This window comes from Rutilus rutilus (genome assembly GCF_951802725.1).
Source record: "Rutilus rutilus genome assembly, chromosome: 19".
Classification (NCBI taxonomy): Eukaryota; Metazoa; Chordata; class Actinopteri; order Cypriniformes; family Leuciscidae; genus Rutilus; species Rutilus rutilus.
In genome coordinates this window covers 22,653,823-22,670,431 of record NC_140232.1, presented here as the reverse complement: position 1 = coordinate 22,670,431, position 16,609 = coordinate 22,653,823, and the positions used below count along the sequence as shown (strand labels likewise).

At 38.6% G+C, this 16,609-nt stretch overlaps 2 protein-coding genes across 4 annotated transcripts; both read right to left on the bottom strand.

The window, feature by feature from the left end:
* Positions 1 to 16: 16 nt before the first annotated feature.
* Positions 17 to 12,636, bottom strand: inavaa (innate immunity activator a). 2 transcript variants are annotated; one of them, XM_084389322.1, is made up of 10 exons: positions 12,547 to 12,636; positions 8,025 to 8,133; positions 7,423 to 7,556; positions 4,268 to 4,390; positions 3,830 to 4,061; positions 3,679 to 3,732; positions 3,321 to 3,546; positions 2,596 to 2,751; positions 907 to 1,606; positions 17 to 793 (listed from the first exon to the last, which is right to left on the bottom strand). In XM_084389322.1, the coding sequence occupies exons 2-10, from the start codon at positions 8,077 to 8,079 to the stop codon at positions 701 to 703; spliced, it is 1,773 nt and encodes a 590-aa protein (XP_084245448.1). In that variant the 5' UTR covers positions 8,080 to 8,133; positions 12,547 to 12,636; the 3' UTR covers positions 17 to 700. The 2 variants fall into 2 exon arrangements, with proteins under 2 accessions (XP_084245448.1, XP_084245449.1); XM_084389323.1 differs by having other exon boundaries at positions 3,321 to 3,498.
* Positions 12,547 to 16,345, bottom strand: LOC311278465 (protein FAM107B). Of its 2 annotated transcripts, none has more exons than XM_084389325.1 (5): positions 16,056 to 16,345; positions 14,949 to 14,976; positions 14,642 to 14,786; positions 14,257 to 14,401; positions 12,547 to 14,044 (listed from the first exon to the last, which is right to left on the bottom strand). In XM_084389325.1, the coding sequence occupies exons 1-5, from the start codon at positions 16,197 to 16,199 to the stop codon at positions 13,940 to 13,942; spliced, it is 567 nt and encodes a 188-aa protein (XP_084245451.1). In that variant the 5' UTR covers positions 16,200 to 16,345; the 3' UTR covers positions 12,547 to 13,939. The 2 variants fall into 2 exon arrangements, with proteins under 2 accessions (XP_084245451.1, XP_084245450.1); XM_084389324.1 differs by having other exon boundaries at positions 13,429 to 14,044; positions 14,642 to 14,807; positions 16,056 to 16,260.
* Positions 16,346 to 16,609: the final 264 nt, after the last annotated feature.

Here is a 16,609-nt window from a genome sequence, read left to right as displayed (position 1 = left end):
GCACAAGACATACTAGTGAGGATCTGTGAGATTGTTTATTAAAGTGTATTATAAATAATATAAAATATATTTCATAATTAGGATACAAACATGAAGGAAAATATCTGCATTTGGTATTATTAAGACTCACAGATGGATTATTATTACAATGCATATTACAGTAGCAGAGCAACATTTAAAAAAAATGTGTTAGCAAAGGGACAATATTAATTCACAAATAAAAAACAATGTGGAAAAATTATATATTACTCATAATGTGTTAAATTAAATAAAATCATGGGGAAACTAAGACATTACGTAATACTTTAGTTATGAAGAAATGTGTACCAGACACAAATATATACTAAATTATGTCATTTCCATGAGGCCATTCATCAGTCATTTGCAAAAGTGAGCAACACTCTCTTGACATCAATAAAATGACCATTATATTATACATTCATCATAAATATCTGGCATGATGCCTTACGAGGAAGTCTTAGACTTGAAATTGAATCACAAATGTAGACATATATGGAATTGAGGCGTATATTTCACTGGCTCAGCTCCAACTTGGTCAAAAAGTCTCGGTGAGAATTAACATAATTTTCACTATCAGGCTACATCAATGAGTCCATTGGCTCAATAAATAAAACTAAAGAAGGTGTACAATGAGTTCACTTATTCTCAGTGTCATTTCCTCCAGGTTTCTTCTACCTGCTTACACCTGACTCACAATCTCGGAGTCTTCCTCTTCAAACCACTGCAGCGGCGTTCCATCGGAAGCCCTTTGCAGAATCACTTTTTGAGAAACCTGGAAAGAAACACAAGAATGTTCATTATTTAACAGCCAAGAACCGATTTTATTCATGATGCTCAGCTTATGAAATTGGTATTGATAAACGCACATACTGTACACGTCTTTACCTGTTTTTGAGAGGGAATCTGGTGGTAAGGTGGCGGCTCTGGGCGTTTAATTCGAATCGATCCTTGTCGTTCAAGTGAGCGATGTTTGGACACGGCTAAATTGTTTTTCTGATGCCAGGTTTTGAGCTCTCCTGATACCATTTCTCGAGGAAGCACCCGGCTGGTATGATTGGGGAATTCTCTTAGCGACGTCGTGCGGACTACCTTTGTGTACGGCGGGGGAGGCTTGAGCATCCGTTTGGGTGAAGTAACCTCCACTTGTTGGGGTTTATTATTAGTATGCATGGTCCCAGACTGTGAATTCGGTCCGAGTTGCAGCCTCCCCATGTCCACCTGAAGAGGTGTCCTGTTGTTAATCTTGACTTGACTGGGGCCGGGCATGAGGTGAGGTGGGTTGCTGTTGTTGTTTTTGAGTGTGCTGTTGGTGTTGAGCTGGCCTGGTGCTTTATTTGGAGCAGTGCGATGGTAGCCGTATGGAGGCGGACAGGGTTTAGGTGCCTCGGTGGTTGTCTCTCGGCTGGAGGAACTGCTATATGAGGAAATGGAAAGCTCGGAGCTGCTGTCTTCAGAGCTGCACTGATATAAACGCTGAACCGAGTAGGCTAACGCAAATTCGGTCACTCGCCGACGCGGCAACTTGGTCCGGCCCCGTCCCAGGTCTGAGCTGGCCTTGGTCAATTCTGGTTTGCTTCTGGGAAGTCTATTTGATAGGAGATAATATCAGATCAGTAAGGTAAAACAAATTTGCTATGATGAACTCAGTGAAAATGTCCAAGATGGCAGAATAGAAATGTTGATTATGTGTGTGTGTGTATATATATACAGTGCTATGCATAAGTGAATACACCCATGCTAAAGTTGACTAAAAAGAGGAATAAAAAATCATATTTTGGAAATTGAACTTAATGCCTTAATTAAAAAAATTAGGAAAAATCCAACCTTTAAGGACACCAATTTTCTTTGTGAATGAATAATGTATCGTAAATAAATAAATGTTCTTCCTTAAAATACATGGTGCATAAGTGTGTACACCCCTATGTTAAATTCCCATAGAGGCAGGCAGATTTTTATTTTTAAGTATTTTTTTTTTTTAAATTTAGGATACTATGCATCCTGATAAAGTTCCCTTGGCCTTTGGAATTAAAATAGCCCCACATCATCACATAGCATTCACCATACCTAGAGATTGGCATGGGGTACTTTCCATAAGATCATCTCTCAATGCAAATCAAACTAGCTATTAGGCTAACTGAAATAAAACCATGCCAATCTCTAGGTATGGTGAATGCTATGTGATGATGTGGGGCTATTTTAATTCCAAAGGCCAAGGGAACTTTATCAGGATGCATAGTATCCTAAAAAAATTTTTTTTTAAATACTTAAAAATAAAAATCTGCCTGCCTCTATGGGAATTTAACATAGGGGTAACATAATTTTTTTAATTAAGGCATTAAGTTCAATTTCCAAAATATGATTTTTTATTCCTCTTTTTAGTCAACTTTAGCATGGGTGTATTCACTTATGCATAGCACTGTATATATATATATATTTACTTGTCAGTGCCTTCTTGTCTAAGTAGTTGTACAACTGATAATTATGAGTATTTAATGGTATTCATTATGTCATTATGATTAACAGTATTCAGACAATTCTCAAATTCCAAGTCTGACTTATTTATATATTACTTACCTAAAGGACTGAGAGAACTGTCTGCGCAGTGGCAGCTCTGGGGTGGAGGGGGCGCTGTTTGGCTGATTGTTCCGCATTGGTAGACTTTTAAAAACAAACTGGGGTGCTGGAGGAAGTTCTGCCATTCTCATGTCTGTTGGTGAGCCTGTTGGACTGCTGCTGACACAGAGGAAGCAATTCATGAGATCATTATGAAGATTACACACTGATAATAAATGTATCTAAAATAGACACATAGTTCTTTGTTAGAATGTTTTAACCTCAAACCAGCTCACTGGATGAACAGTGTAACAACAAAAGTTCTCTGATTAGTAAAATCAAAGCTGATTTGTTCAGTAATGGTTGTGTAAAAGATATTTGACGTCATTTGTTTTTATTAAGAAGTTAATACTTATATTCAGCAAGGATGTATTAAACTGATCAAAAGTGACAGTAAAAACTATTTTCTATTTCAAATAAATGCTCATATTAAACTAAAAAGCTTTTTCTGTATTTTTGATCAATGATCAAAAAAATAAATAAATGCAGCCTTGGTGAGCATACGAGACTCCTTCCAAACACATTTTACCAACCCCAAATTTTTGAATGATGAAAGTATACGTTAACCAAATGCTCTATCAAGTCCCTATAAAACTGCTCTGACAACACAAAGTAAACGCTTGCATTATATACACTCCAACTAAAACATCTATCATTTGGCTCAAAACTAGAATATCCCATAATACCTTGAGCGGCTGCTGCAGGCAGAGTGAGACGGTTTTTGTTTTTGGTAGGGCTGGTCCAAGCTGGATTCCTTCCAAGGAGAGTTCTGGATGGGTGAGGCATCATAGTCCAGACTGGAGCTGGAGCTCGATTGCTTTGGGCCATTATTGTTTAAGAGAGTCAATCGTTGGAAGCCGCTGTCTGTGGAAGACCCCAATACGGTCGGAGAAAAGGGAACAGAGTCAGAATCTGTTGATAAAGAACAGTTTTTCCACATTAGCAAACTCACACAGTAAAGTAATCAAATGATCACATAAAGTGGGGTGTGAAAGTTTGAGTTTAAGTTTAAGTTAACCAGAAAATAAAGGGTCGCTCACTTACCATCATCCAAGGCAACAGCGTCAGACAGCGAGCTGTCATCAGACATACAAAGATCTGAAATGGACCAACAAATAAGAGTATTATTTAAATGATTTGATTTGAATGAACAAATAACAATCACTTGAGAAACAATGGCTTCTGATTGGCTGACCTCTCTGTCTGGATGAATAGCAGGTCTGCGGAGAGACACAGCCGTGGTTGATGCGGTGTTTCAGTATCGCATTCTGCAGCTCTTTCAGCTTGTTCTCTTCACGTTTACACTGCTGCAGTCGGCTTTTCCTCACCGGTTTGCTGATGTGCTCCTCGAGGGAGAGCTTTCGGGCCGCCTCATAAATCTGCCGCTGCAGGGCGAGATCAGCCTCGAGCGCGTGCAGCTCAGACTCCTGGAGACAAACATTTTAGGGGGTGACCGCACGATTACAAGCTGAAAATGCTGAAATAAACGCACCTCGTAAAAATATTTTCCATATAAGTGGAACGGACTCAGTTTAATAATAAAACCACTTAAAACTAGCCAGGTAGGTTCAAATAACAGCCAGTTGCAGCATAGCTATTAAAATAATCTCTGTGTAGGAACTGCGGCCTGTACCTCGCCATCTTGTGAAATAAAACCCTCATCCAGTTTAAAAGCGGCTCCGATGCGTCGCCGAACTTTCGGAGGCTTCTCGTCAGGCAGGAGAGGGTAATCGGAGGGCAGCTTTCCAGTCAGCTCCTGTTAAAGCAAAGCATTTTAACCATGGGAGGACTCAAAGAAAAGCAATGACAAAGAAAACGAACTTTATGTTTGTTAATCAATACAAAACAAAAAAATCTTTGAGCAAGCAGATGCTCGTCTTTATATTGTCGAGGTGTCCACAAAGGGTGATGATTAGGCCCTTAAATCTTCTCCCTGCTTGGCCAGTAGTGAATGACAGACATGTGGGCTAACATGCAAAGAAGCATCTGTTTCTTGGCCATTGGCTTTAGTGCTTCTATTGAAGGGCTGTATTCAGAACAAGAGAAAGCCCGGCTTAATCAGAGCAATCTGATTTACGCTTACGGGCCAGCTGACTTTCCTACTGAAACTTTCCTATACTATAATAATATTTGATGTCTTAAAAAGTGGTGAAGACTGTGGTGCTTCATCTGCTTTAAATATCAAAACCTAAAATTATTGTAACGCCATATATAATATTCAATTGATTTTATGAGCAGCAGTGAGCAGAGCAGCTCTTCGATCACACAATAAAAGAGTCAGTGTGCGCCGCTGCTCACATACTTACACCGTATATTGTATATAAATCCTGATAAGTGTCATAAGATCAGACCTGTCGGCTCGGTGCGTTTTACATGTATTAATAAAATTATGACGAAAGATGGATTGGACAAAATGTACTTTGGCAAAAAGTGTTTTTTACGCTTAATTAAATTTTCATGTAATTCACAGTAGTGTTCAAAAGTTTGAGCTTAGTAAGATTTTAATTGTTTTAAAGAATTAGCAAGGATGTTTACAAAAAGAACAGCATTTATTGGAAATAGAAATATTTTGTAACATTATGAGCATTCCATTTAATGCTGAAAACAGTTAAGAAATGTTTGTTGTGTATGTATCAGCATATTATAATGATTTCTAAAGGATCATGTGACACTGAAGACTGGAGTAATGATGCTGAAAATTCAGCTTAGTCATCACAGGAATAAATTACATTTTAAAATATATTAAAATAGAAAATTATTTTTTATTGTTATAATATTTCACAATATTACAGATTTTAATGTATTTTTAATCAAATAAATTCAGCCTTGGTGAATTCTTTCAAAAATATGAATTTCTTACTAAGCCCAAACATTTGAACGGTTGTGTAACTGTTTTGCCTGATTAGAAGTTATTATGCTTCATTAGTTAATTAGGCCAGTGTTAAACTTCTCTGAACCAAGGAGCCCTTTTATGATTATTATTTATTTATTGGCACACTCTGGTTAACTTTTCTTTTCACGGCTTAAAACTCTTTATTGAAGAAAAACTAGTTGCTTATTAGCATGCATATTACTAGGACATTTACTGTTTATTAGTACTTATAAAGCACATATTATGCCTTTTCTGCAAGACCATATTCTACATCCTTAATCCTACCCAGGCCCGGATTGGCTAATCGGGAGCACCGGGAGAATTCCCGGTGGGCCAGTCTGTTTTATTGGCCAGGAGGGCCGGTGTCCAGTCATAGCGCAGCCCCACTATTTTTTTTTATTATTATTTTCTCGCAGCCCAACAAAAAAAATGAAGTCACTTTGTTAGAGATGTGCTAACAAAAAATAAGAGATACAAAACGAGGATAATAGCCTATAGGCGCAAAGGCGGCGCTGAAAAGGCCAGAATAATAAAACATCTCTAGAAACTGAAGCGGCCAAATAGCCTACGAGTCAGGGCCGTACCGACCATTGAGGTCTCCGAGGTCCGCTGCAATGGTGCTGCAATGATTCGCATATCGCGACGATAACCGACCTCATCATCTGAGCTGCTTCAGCACTCAAACACCGCTCGTCGGCAATGTCAAAATGTTTGAGATGACCGATCAAAGCAAGCGGGATTTATGTTCACAGAAGCGCGAGCCGCGGCCGCGCGCGAATCCCAACGCGACGCTTCACGAGATGGTGCAAGTGGTTAAACTAAACAGCTGTTTTACAATAGAAATTTTAAACGACCGACATAAATAATCACTTTGCAAAGACTGTATCAATCTAAGCTCAGCTTCAGGAAGGGGAGATTTACAGGTAAAGATAAAGAGACTGAGAGAAGAAGAACGAGAGATGGAGATGAGAGAGGAGAGCAGGTAGAGCAATAGCCCATTACATACTGTGCCAATAATGAGAATAACTTTATTACAATGGATTCCTATTTAACACAGATGTTCTTTGCCAATGACAGTGGAAAAATAATATGCCCCCGAACCCCCTTGCAAGATCACTTTTGGGACCTCTGTATTTATAAAACCCTGTTTACTGATATTGCACTGAATAGAAAATTATATTTTTGAAAAATACAATGAATTACAAGGCTGTACAGAACAGTGCACTATTGCAGACTTAGGCTCAATCACAGTTCACCCCTTGCCCTTGCCCTTGCCCCTACCCCTTGTCCCTTAACCCCTCCGTTTTGCGCGTTCCCGTGAAGGGGTAGGGTTGTCTGGATTCTCTTTTGGTTGGAGGGGCAGCACTAGGGGTAGGGGGAAGGGCCAGATAGCCCTTGAAAGATTGGGCCTTATATACTGAGGGTTAAATTACATTATTTTAGTCAGTCGGGAACTAAAGTGGGCCGGTCTAAGGCATGAAACTCCAGGGCTGAAAATGAGTCCCAATCCGGCCCTGATCCTACCCAATACCTAAACTCAACAACTACCTTACTAACTATTAATAAGCAGTAATTAGGAGTTTATTGGGGCAAAATACATAGTTAATGGTTAGTTAATAGTGAGAATAGAGGGTAACCTAATCTAAAGTGTGACCGAAATTTCTATAGAGAAAATTAATGGGAAAACATAATGTTGCCTGCCAGGTTTTCAAGCAGATTTTTGGTCAATATTCAAGAATTTTCCACAGACCCTCTTACTTGTGATGGTTTGTGTAACCTTGAATTAGACTACTAAAAATAATTCCCAAATAAAGCCCCCATGTGGAGTATATTTACATTTTCTATGCTTAAACTAAAAAATATGGTTCATGATGGTAAGATGGCAGCACTGACGGCTTGTTTTCAGTGTCACTCACAGCCTCTCTAATGCAGAGTTTCTTGAGCTCGAGGACACACAACTCCAGTCTGTCCTCAAGGGCCTGTTGCTTCAGCCTCATGGCACGCGTGTGAGTGCTCAGGTCCTTCACCGGAGACGTGGGGCTGTCCGGGCCTGGACAACACAAGAGATTTCATTACACAAGAGCACACACACACACACATATAGGGCACATTTTGCATCCTCAAAATGAAAATGATCATTTCTTTGAGACATGGCCTAGCAGTTGGCCTGCTGAACTGTAGTGCTCATGTGGGAAACAAGTCACATCATCTGACTTTCCTCCACCATTTCCTGTGTTCTTTAGATTATCTATTGTTAAGATGAGCTGTAGGGATCATGTGGGAAACAAGAGTTTGAGTCGCATTATCTGACTTTCTTCCCTCTGTTCTTTAAATTACAAATCAAATAAACTGGAAAGCCTCACCAATATTCTGAAATAGGGCTGGATAAGGCGGATATAACCTTAATTGTTATACTAATAAAAATTTATTTTTGTGACTACACCACCTAATTTAGCTATATGCTTTCTGCTCCCTTCTAAATATTATTTATCATTAACACAGAAATGGAAGCACTCACCAGAGTTTAAAATGATCCCGCTATCAGAGTCACTGATCTCCTCCTTACAATCCATGTTTGTTTTTGTTGAAAAAAATAATAATATCCCAGTTCAGTCTGCAGATGTGACCTGTTGATGGGAAAGAGAAAAGATTCAAATCTGTTGTTTGATTTCAAGCGTTCTCCATTTACTCTACTGCTCTCCAGTCTAGCAACCACTAGGTAAATTTGCCTTCCAAATAGTGGCTTGTGGCTTGATTAAGTAAAAACAAACCTCCTGAGGAGAACCCTGCACAGGCACCTTAGCGTCTCCTTAACATTTGACAAAGCAACTGGTCATTCGCCTTATCCAGCCCTATTTCAGTCTGCACACACACGCACACACCCCTCCCCAAATCTTTGAATGTCTCAAAACACAATAGCCGCCTGCCCGGAGTTGAACACACACATGTGGGGGTCTTATTCTTCCCATACAGCACCATAGCAACCTGGATCACTATGACCAAGCAGGCGTGTGTGAATTGTGATGGAGTGTGTTTGGGGGGGGGGACTAGAAGTCAACAGATGGCAAAAGGGACTCTCCCCCTTCCAAAGGCTGCACCTGTTCTCTCCAAGAACCCCCTCTTTTTTCTTTCAGCGCACACTCGCCACAGCTTTGAAGTGGAACAATGTGTCCATGCTGATTCAGCTTCAGGCGGGAGATGCTGATAACTCAGATAACCGTGTCAGGGTTTCTCTTATTACCATGAAGAAAACTTACAGGCAAAGTTTTTCTAAAGGGTTGTTAGGAATAACATTTAGGGTTCTCAGACTGTGACGTCTCAGATTTCGCAGCCTCAGTAGGGAGAGAGTAAGATGAGGAGATGCATAAGTGATATTTACATAAAGCCTTGCTGCTGTTATTGTAGAGGAACATGTTAATGCACTGGGAAGAGTTTGAATGACAGATCAGATCCTCTTACAAATGTAAAACAAGTAATCAAAGATTCAGGAAACTTGTGTCTATTTTAATTGATCTTTATAAAGGGGAGGTTCATCCCAAAATGAGAGTGTTTTTTCGGGGGGGACAAAAAATACATTTTTCACATTTTTGTGTTTCACAGTAGAAGGAAATTCATACATGAGGGTGAGTAAATTATGACAGAATGATCACAAAGGATCCTTTCATATCCAGTGACAATATTTGAGGAAGACATTAGCGGATCTTATGACAGTATCTCCAACACTGCTTTATTAAGTTAAAGTAACCGTAATCAGACCTCATTTAGTAAGATGTGTGTAGAATGATCCTAAATGTAGAAGTTGTTTTTGAAATGTTCCTACGAACAATTTAGAATATGCATATAAAATGCTTTTAATTAATGACTTAATCTCAGTGATATAATTATCACAAAGCAGTTTAAATGTTTCCCATTTGTGCATTAAACAACAAATGCATACTGTGATTTCCTATTTATCTTTAGAATTCCATAATCAATGTTGGATTATTTTAATTAATGGTATATGAGTGCAAAACGTTTGGACGGATGCTTTTTATTTGGTGTACTCAAGAACATTTTCACATCAGTTTTTGTCTTTTAAATCTGTATTTGTTCCTCACTTTTGACGTAGGATGAAATCTGATTGTAGGCTATGTGTGTTTTATAAATGAGGCCCAAGGTTCCTTGTATCTAATGAGTGATGGTGTCATCCACAAAAAAAAAAATCTAGGACAGACATTGTATTTATATAAATGCTATTTTGGGGGAAATCTAGTTGCCCACCCACATCACACAAGGGACAACATCCTTGCTAATGAGTCAGTGTGGATCTTTATCATCCCTCTTCCTGAGCTCTGAGGAAGAAAATATGACAGGATGTGATAGTGGCACTACCAAAGGCTCTATCCTCATTCAGTTCTGTAACTCATGTGGATGGATGCAGCTCATCACAATAGAAACTAGCCTGCTCCATCAGACACCCCGACAACTAAAATACCAGCAAAGCTCTGTGTCAACAAGCCCGAGCAGCCAGTTGGCTGAGGACAGTCTCTGCTGATACAACAAGACTTAGTCGGGAAGAGAGGGCAAAAGAAACGCTGATGAAACTGCAGTGGGGATTAGGTCACTGTGACAAACTGTGCTTTATGAAAAGCAACTCCTAATTTTGCCATCATTTACTCACCCTCATGTGATGAAAAAATACTTTCTTCCATGGATCACAAAAAAAGAGATATTGAAAACTGTACTGGTTGCTCTTTTCAATACAATTTCAATTAAATCATGCAGGTATAACGTCTTAAATTTTGGTCTTTTACTCAAACAAAGCTATTGTATGAGTTCAGAAGACTTGCAATATAGCACATGGGTTGAAGTTTGACACATTTATGGTGCTTTTGAGTTATTGTTTACAATGAGTGGAGACTGAAGCTTTCCAGCTTCAACAAAGATTTAGGGTTAGGGTAGATGGTTCACTTGAATTACTATGAATGGGAGAAACTGCAATGGCGGAATAAGTCCCATCTTCAAAAGAAAAAGAGCCATAGAAGCTCCCATAGAAACTGTCATTGGGTCTCAAGGTGGAATTACTGTAGTTATGAGATTCCGACTAGTAAAAAGCATTGACATCCTCATAGAACTCAATTACAACTTGTAAACTCAAAATTTTCTGAGAGCTCCAACTCAAAATGGCAGTGGCTTCAGCAGTAAAATGTAATTATCTCGTAATAATTCTGTTTAATAATTGCATTAACTATTGTTAAGGTCGTAATAATGCAAGAATAATCTAAAAAATAAATTAAAGACAATACAGTTCAATGTCAAATTTAAATTGCTGTCTGAAGGCGTTGCAAATATGCCCTCTGAGTGATCTGACTTCCCTTGAAAAGGATTTTGTAACTGCGTAAAAAAATTAAAAAATAATCAGCACAATCTTCAGAACTTCTCCTTTTGTGTTCCACAGAAGAAAGGAACTCATACAGGTTTGGAATGAGTAAATGATGACAAATTATTTCATCATTTATGATAAATGACTTGATGACCTATTCCTTCAAACCCACAGACTGCACTCAAAGGAGCTCCACCCTGAAAGCACATTAGGCACATGATTACGAAGCACATTAAGCTCAGAAGAGCAGACAGGACGTAGACTTCTCGACAGCGATCTCGGCAGCAGAAGGATAACACAACAGATCCACCCATCCTCTCACGCAGTCAAGCGTAAAGATGAGACATCAGCGAATAAAGCCATATTCAGTAGTCTGCAATTCTCATGTGGTGTCTATTCCATCTCCACCAGATTCCCAACACCCTTTCCCATGAGCCTGTGGGGCTGTGATCTATTGGAATGCCTACCCAGCCAATTTCATTACCACTGCGGCCAGGTCTGGAATTCCCAGAGAGGGCCAGAGCTTGGAAAGTCTGACAGGAGACTTGAACACGACCCAGAGTGTATGCGGAGCCTGTTATTATAGAGATGCTGAATCGTGTGGACGCAGATGTTATAGGAGCGACAGAATTTAGTGATTTTTTTCCACAGTTGGTGCAAAGCCAAAAACCAGTTGAATGTTAATTTGCCATGCAAAACATGGCGGAGAGTGAGAGAGAGTGTGAGTGAGTGAAGAGACCTGAAAACAGTCTTTGTGATTCCACTTCTCTCCTTTCATCATGCCACTCAATGAATATTAAATGATTAATCAAAAAGCATGACAAAAAGCTTCTCACAGACGAGAAAAACACCTTCAGCTAATAAATTAAAGAAAGAAAAGTTTAAACAGTGTAAAAACAGACTCATTCTCCTTTATGAATAAAAAAAATTGTAAAAAATGAAATAAAAAATCCACTTTGCAATCTGTATTCCAGTACAAAGTCAATTAAGATTTACCATGGACCTCTAAAAAAAATTATACAAATAGCAATGTGACTGTAGGTAAAATGTTCCTTCTAATTAACTTTAACAGGCCACAAAATGGATGAACCAATATTAGTTTATCTAGAGATCAATGTTAAACAACACTTGCAAGCACTAAGAAGAAACAAAATAGGTTTTACAAATACAGCATTCAAAAGAAAGCATGGCTTTAGTCAGAATGCGTGGAGCTTGAAGACAAATGATACATCACTTGTTTACGTTGTAATAAGCATTCCATCTAATCATTCATAACGCAATCATGTCATCACAATCAACTCGAGGCCCATAAATATCACGCAGAATAGATTGAACTGACATTCAGTTATAATTGGCATGCTTTGAAGGGTTGGATGGCCTTACTAAGCAGAAACAAATCTGCACTAGTCCATGCAATTAAATCATCAGCCTTTATGTTTATTGAAAATGTACTTTCAGGTGACAAAAAAAGAAAGAGAAAAAAAGAAAACGAGTGCAATAAAAGCTTATCAAAATAATTTGCGCATGCCTTTAAATGAACGATTTCCCGGAGAGCAAAGAGCTTTAACACATTATAATTTTAATAGCCTACATATGGTAGCCTACATATTATGTGCACAAATAATATTATACAATTACAATGTCATATAAATACAAATATTTAGCATCTTAATCATACCTTCCTTTGCTGTATCCAGCCCAATACACACCCTCCCATTCACTCCATTCCCGCAGATGCGCGTGTGCCGGTGGACTCCACAGTGCGGCTGGATGTAGGCTCTAACTCAAGCTAGCCAAAAGCCACTGGACTGTACCAAACCGTATCTTCGCAGGGGGGGTGGCGGGGTAAGCCATGTAGCTGAACCATTCTCCAGTTCGTATTTATAAAGTAACATACGTGTTCAAATTAATAGACCCCTGCCTAAAATTCTATCGAGGAATATTTTCAAATTGTGCTTGTAAACAAGTTTAGAAGTAAAAACAGGGCGATACCATTGCAAATAGCCTACTCCGCCAATGTTTGTCTAGAATGCTTCGTTAGCGCGCGCGCGTGTGTGTGTGATCTTTTTGAAGGCAGCACACGCTTCTTCTGCTATAGGCGTGTCGCCAGCGGGAGAAAAACGAGACAATAGAGTTAAACAAGAGGACAGCTGGTGAATAGTCCTCTGGACTATATGAATAGTGTCTGAAATGGCACGCTGCCACAACTTTATTGTTTTCCTGCGTGGCAGCATGCATGATACTGCTCAAAGTAATTTGCTGAAAGAGTATTTGTCGTAAATGTCATCAGCCTTTAAAGATATACATTTTGAGGACACAACATGGATTGAGTTTCTTCATTTCTTTGTCGCGCTTTACGTGCCATTTGCCTCCTGTTGTTGCTTTCCTGATAAATGCAGGTTACGGCAGATGGTCAGGCTTTCTTTCCTCGAGCCTCTCAGTGAATTTAAAGATCAGCTAATTAAACGGGGACATTTCCATTTGAAAGGAAAAGTCCGTGGAGATTTCTCTCCCGGCTGGCAATGTGCAGAAGTGCTACCTGTAAATGCAAAGGCAGTAAGACACAAAATCGATTTGGGAATTCTAGTGGAAACAAAAAAATAAGTTCAGTCAATAATTATAATAATTTAAAAATGCTATGATGTTCTGGATTTGAGATATGGTTGGTTGTAACTGTTCCCTTTTCAATATTAAAGTTTATTCTTTTTTTAAAGTCAGTGGTACTTTTTTCCAGTTTGGTCACTTGTCAAACCTTGTATGCCTAATATGCCTAGTGTTATAACTCACAAGTAGGCCTATTCAGATATATGCTTTTCTTTTTTTTTAAAAGAAAAGAAGAAAAAAAAAAAAAAGGGGGGGGGGGGGGGGGGTCAAAGGACACCAGGTTATATTCTACATGACATCAATAGCTTTAATTTGACTCAAATTTACAGTAAATTGAGCTAAACTCTTAAATACAGTGCTTCATTACTAGATTACATTATAGCTGTACACCATTTCATAACATCAAAACCTCTTATTATATGAAAACATTAGTAAAAATTACATAGCGCATTTTCCCCACATATCCTTCAGTTTTGTTCAGTCAACTGTATGCGGCGCAGATTCCCCTTCACTCGTACAAATTCTGGAACATTTTTCTCATCCTCTATGCGTCTTTGTTCCTCCATTTCATACTGTAGAGACATTTAAAAGAGCAGTGAACTTTACAAAATGCTCAAATATTATATGAAACTTCTGTAATGGGAGTAAAACATGAGAGTACAACGGTCCATTCAAAAACACATTGCCACATGATTCAGTTCATCAAAGACAAATCAAATAATGTCATGCATCTGGCAAAACTATTGACCATTCCAGTGATGAAAAAAAAAAAAAAGGTCAGTACCTCCTGCAGTTTCTGCTGTCTCTTACGGAGCTCCTGTTCCAGGTCAGAAGGGCGTCGGAGGGCAAGTTCCTCCTCTCTGTGCAGGTCAAGTCTCCTCTGCTGTAACACACGCTGCAATTCTGGTTTCTCCTCCAACAACAGCCCTCTGAGAACAAAAAAAAAAAAAAAAAAAAAAAAAAAATTTAAAAACTTTAGGTCACTTTAGTTTAGCAAACCTTGTTCAGAGGAGTATATTTTAGGAAAAATACAGTTTACTGTAAGCTTAATGGGATTTAGATCTTGATTATATCTTTCAACTTTGTTTACTGTTCTTGGCAAATAAAGTACTCCAACGTAATCAAATACTTCACAATGTAAACCTCATGTTGACGTTTCTCTTCTTCACCTCTTATGGCCGAGCAGAAGCTCTTTATGGAGATTCTGGCGACTAGGACACTCGCCGGGTGAGCCATTCAGTTTCCTGAGGTGAATGAACTCATCTCCGCTGTCTGTGCTCTGCTGGGACGCAGGAGGATGACACGCATAGATCTCTAAAAGACAGAGAGGGGAAACTAAATGAAAGTTAAAAATGATTTTTAATACTTTAGCTTATATGAGAAGCAAACTGTAAGATGTATTAACCTGCCTACACGTTTGACACTGTTTATATGATGCAATGAAAATTCAAATCACAGCATAGTCAGTGCCTGTACCTTTTTTGTGATGTCTGAATCCTGACCGCTGAAGAGAAAAAAAAATAATAATAAAATGTGAATGCACTAATAAATAGTACACATGCAAAAAAATAAATACAGCCAAACGAATGGGTCGTTTCCTAATACATTTAGAATGCAATTTAAAATGGAGAAACTGAATGGCAACATGTCCATCCATCCACCTGCTGAGGAAAGCACAGAATCAAATCCACTCAATGGACTGAGATGACACATGCTCTGCCTCCTAATGTGCACTGGCTTGATAGATAGAGAGATATAGATATATGAAAACCTACAAATGGAAGTGTTAACAGTCATTGTTTAAATCAATAATATATTTAGGAAATGAATGATGACTTTTCAATACTAAACTACAGGAACATTTTAGAAACCTATTGAACTCCACCACTGAATGAGACATTAAGCTGGGCATCCAATTTATTGGCATCAGCCCACAGCAGGGTGTTTAGAATAAATAACCAGGATAAACCAGCTTACTCTGGTCCTACAGTGCCACACTCAGTGGCCATCTGTGTGTGTCAGCCACACACAAACATACCCATGTCCCACCTCCACTCTCCCGAACCAACATGAAAGACTACTGTCTGAAATACACAACTCATGCAAATCATGATCACCATATTATGTAATAGTTTGTGATAGGCTCATATAAAAACTAATTTACTGGGATTAATGCCATTAAATTGGAGCAAGATTTACTTTTCATGTGAAAAGTAACTGCGTTACGAATAACGTTACAGCACAATTAACTTCAGAAGCCTTTTGACTCATGATTGCATCAGGCAGAAAGCAAAGTCAAAGCAACTTCATAAAACTGCTGAATCCAAAAGTGTATATCAGTTTCCCTTTAAGATTCCCATTGATTCATGGAACAATTACCTGAATTAAAAAGTACTTCAAGTGTTGTTCCACTTGAAATAAACTATAGGAAAGTAACTGGACACCAAATACATTTAATTCCCACTCCTGCAACATATACAGATGCAAAAATACAGATACACTAAATTGCTATCTTTGTAGGAAAGACTGAGGGTTCACCAACTAAACTTAAATGATGTTACTACATTTCTAAGGAACGCTCACCTCAACACACACAGCTGATTGTTTTTTGGTTGTGTTCAAGAAGTCCAGCATTGTGCGGCTGGTGTCGAGACTGTGGCTTTCGCTCACTGTGTTGCTCTGTTTATGTTCAGTGATGCTTGTTGCAGACATTGCGTTCAAGCTCATTACGCCATTCCAGATTAACCTTTACCTAGGCCTATACGAGGCACGCAGGATGCCAGATTAACTAATTACCGTAGACAGACATCAGTGCTGTTTTTAACTCTCTTCGTTCCTTGGAAACATCGACTCTTGATCTCTTCATTAAGACTAAATGAAATTAACAGGTGTTTGTTTTTAAACCAACAATAACCAACAGGTTAATCTCGTCTAAATTGTGTAGGTTTAGTCTCAGTTTATTCCTGCACATTTAATTTACAAAATACACTTAATTAATAAATAATAATAAATCAAATCAAATCAAAATATATAACGCTGGAGGCTCCTCATATTTATAAAACGTTACCGACCACGAGAGGGCACTGTGAGTTTTGGTGTTGTTGAAAAATTTCCCATGATTCCAAAGTGCTACTTAT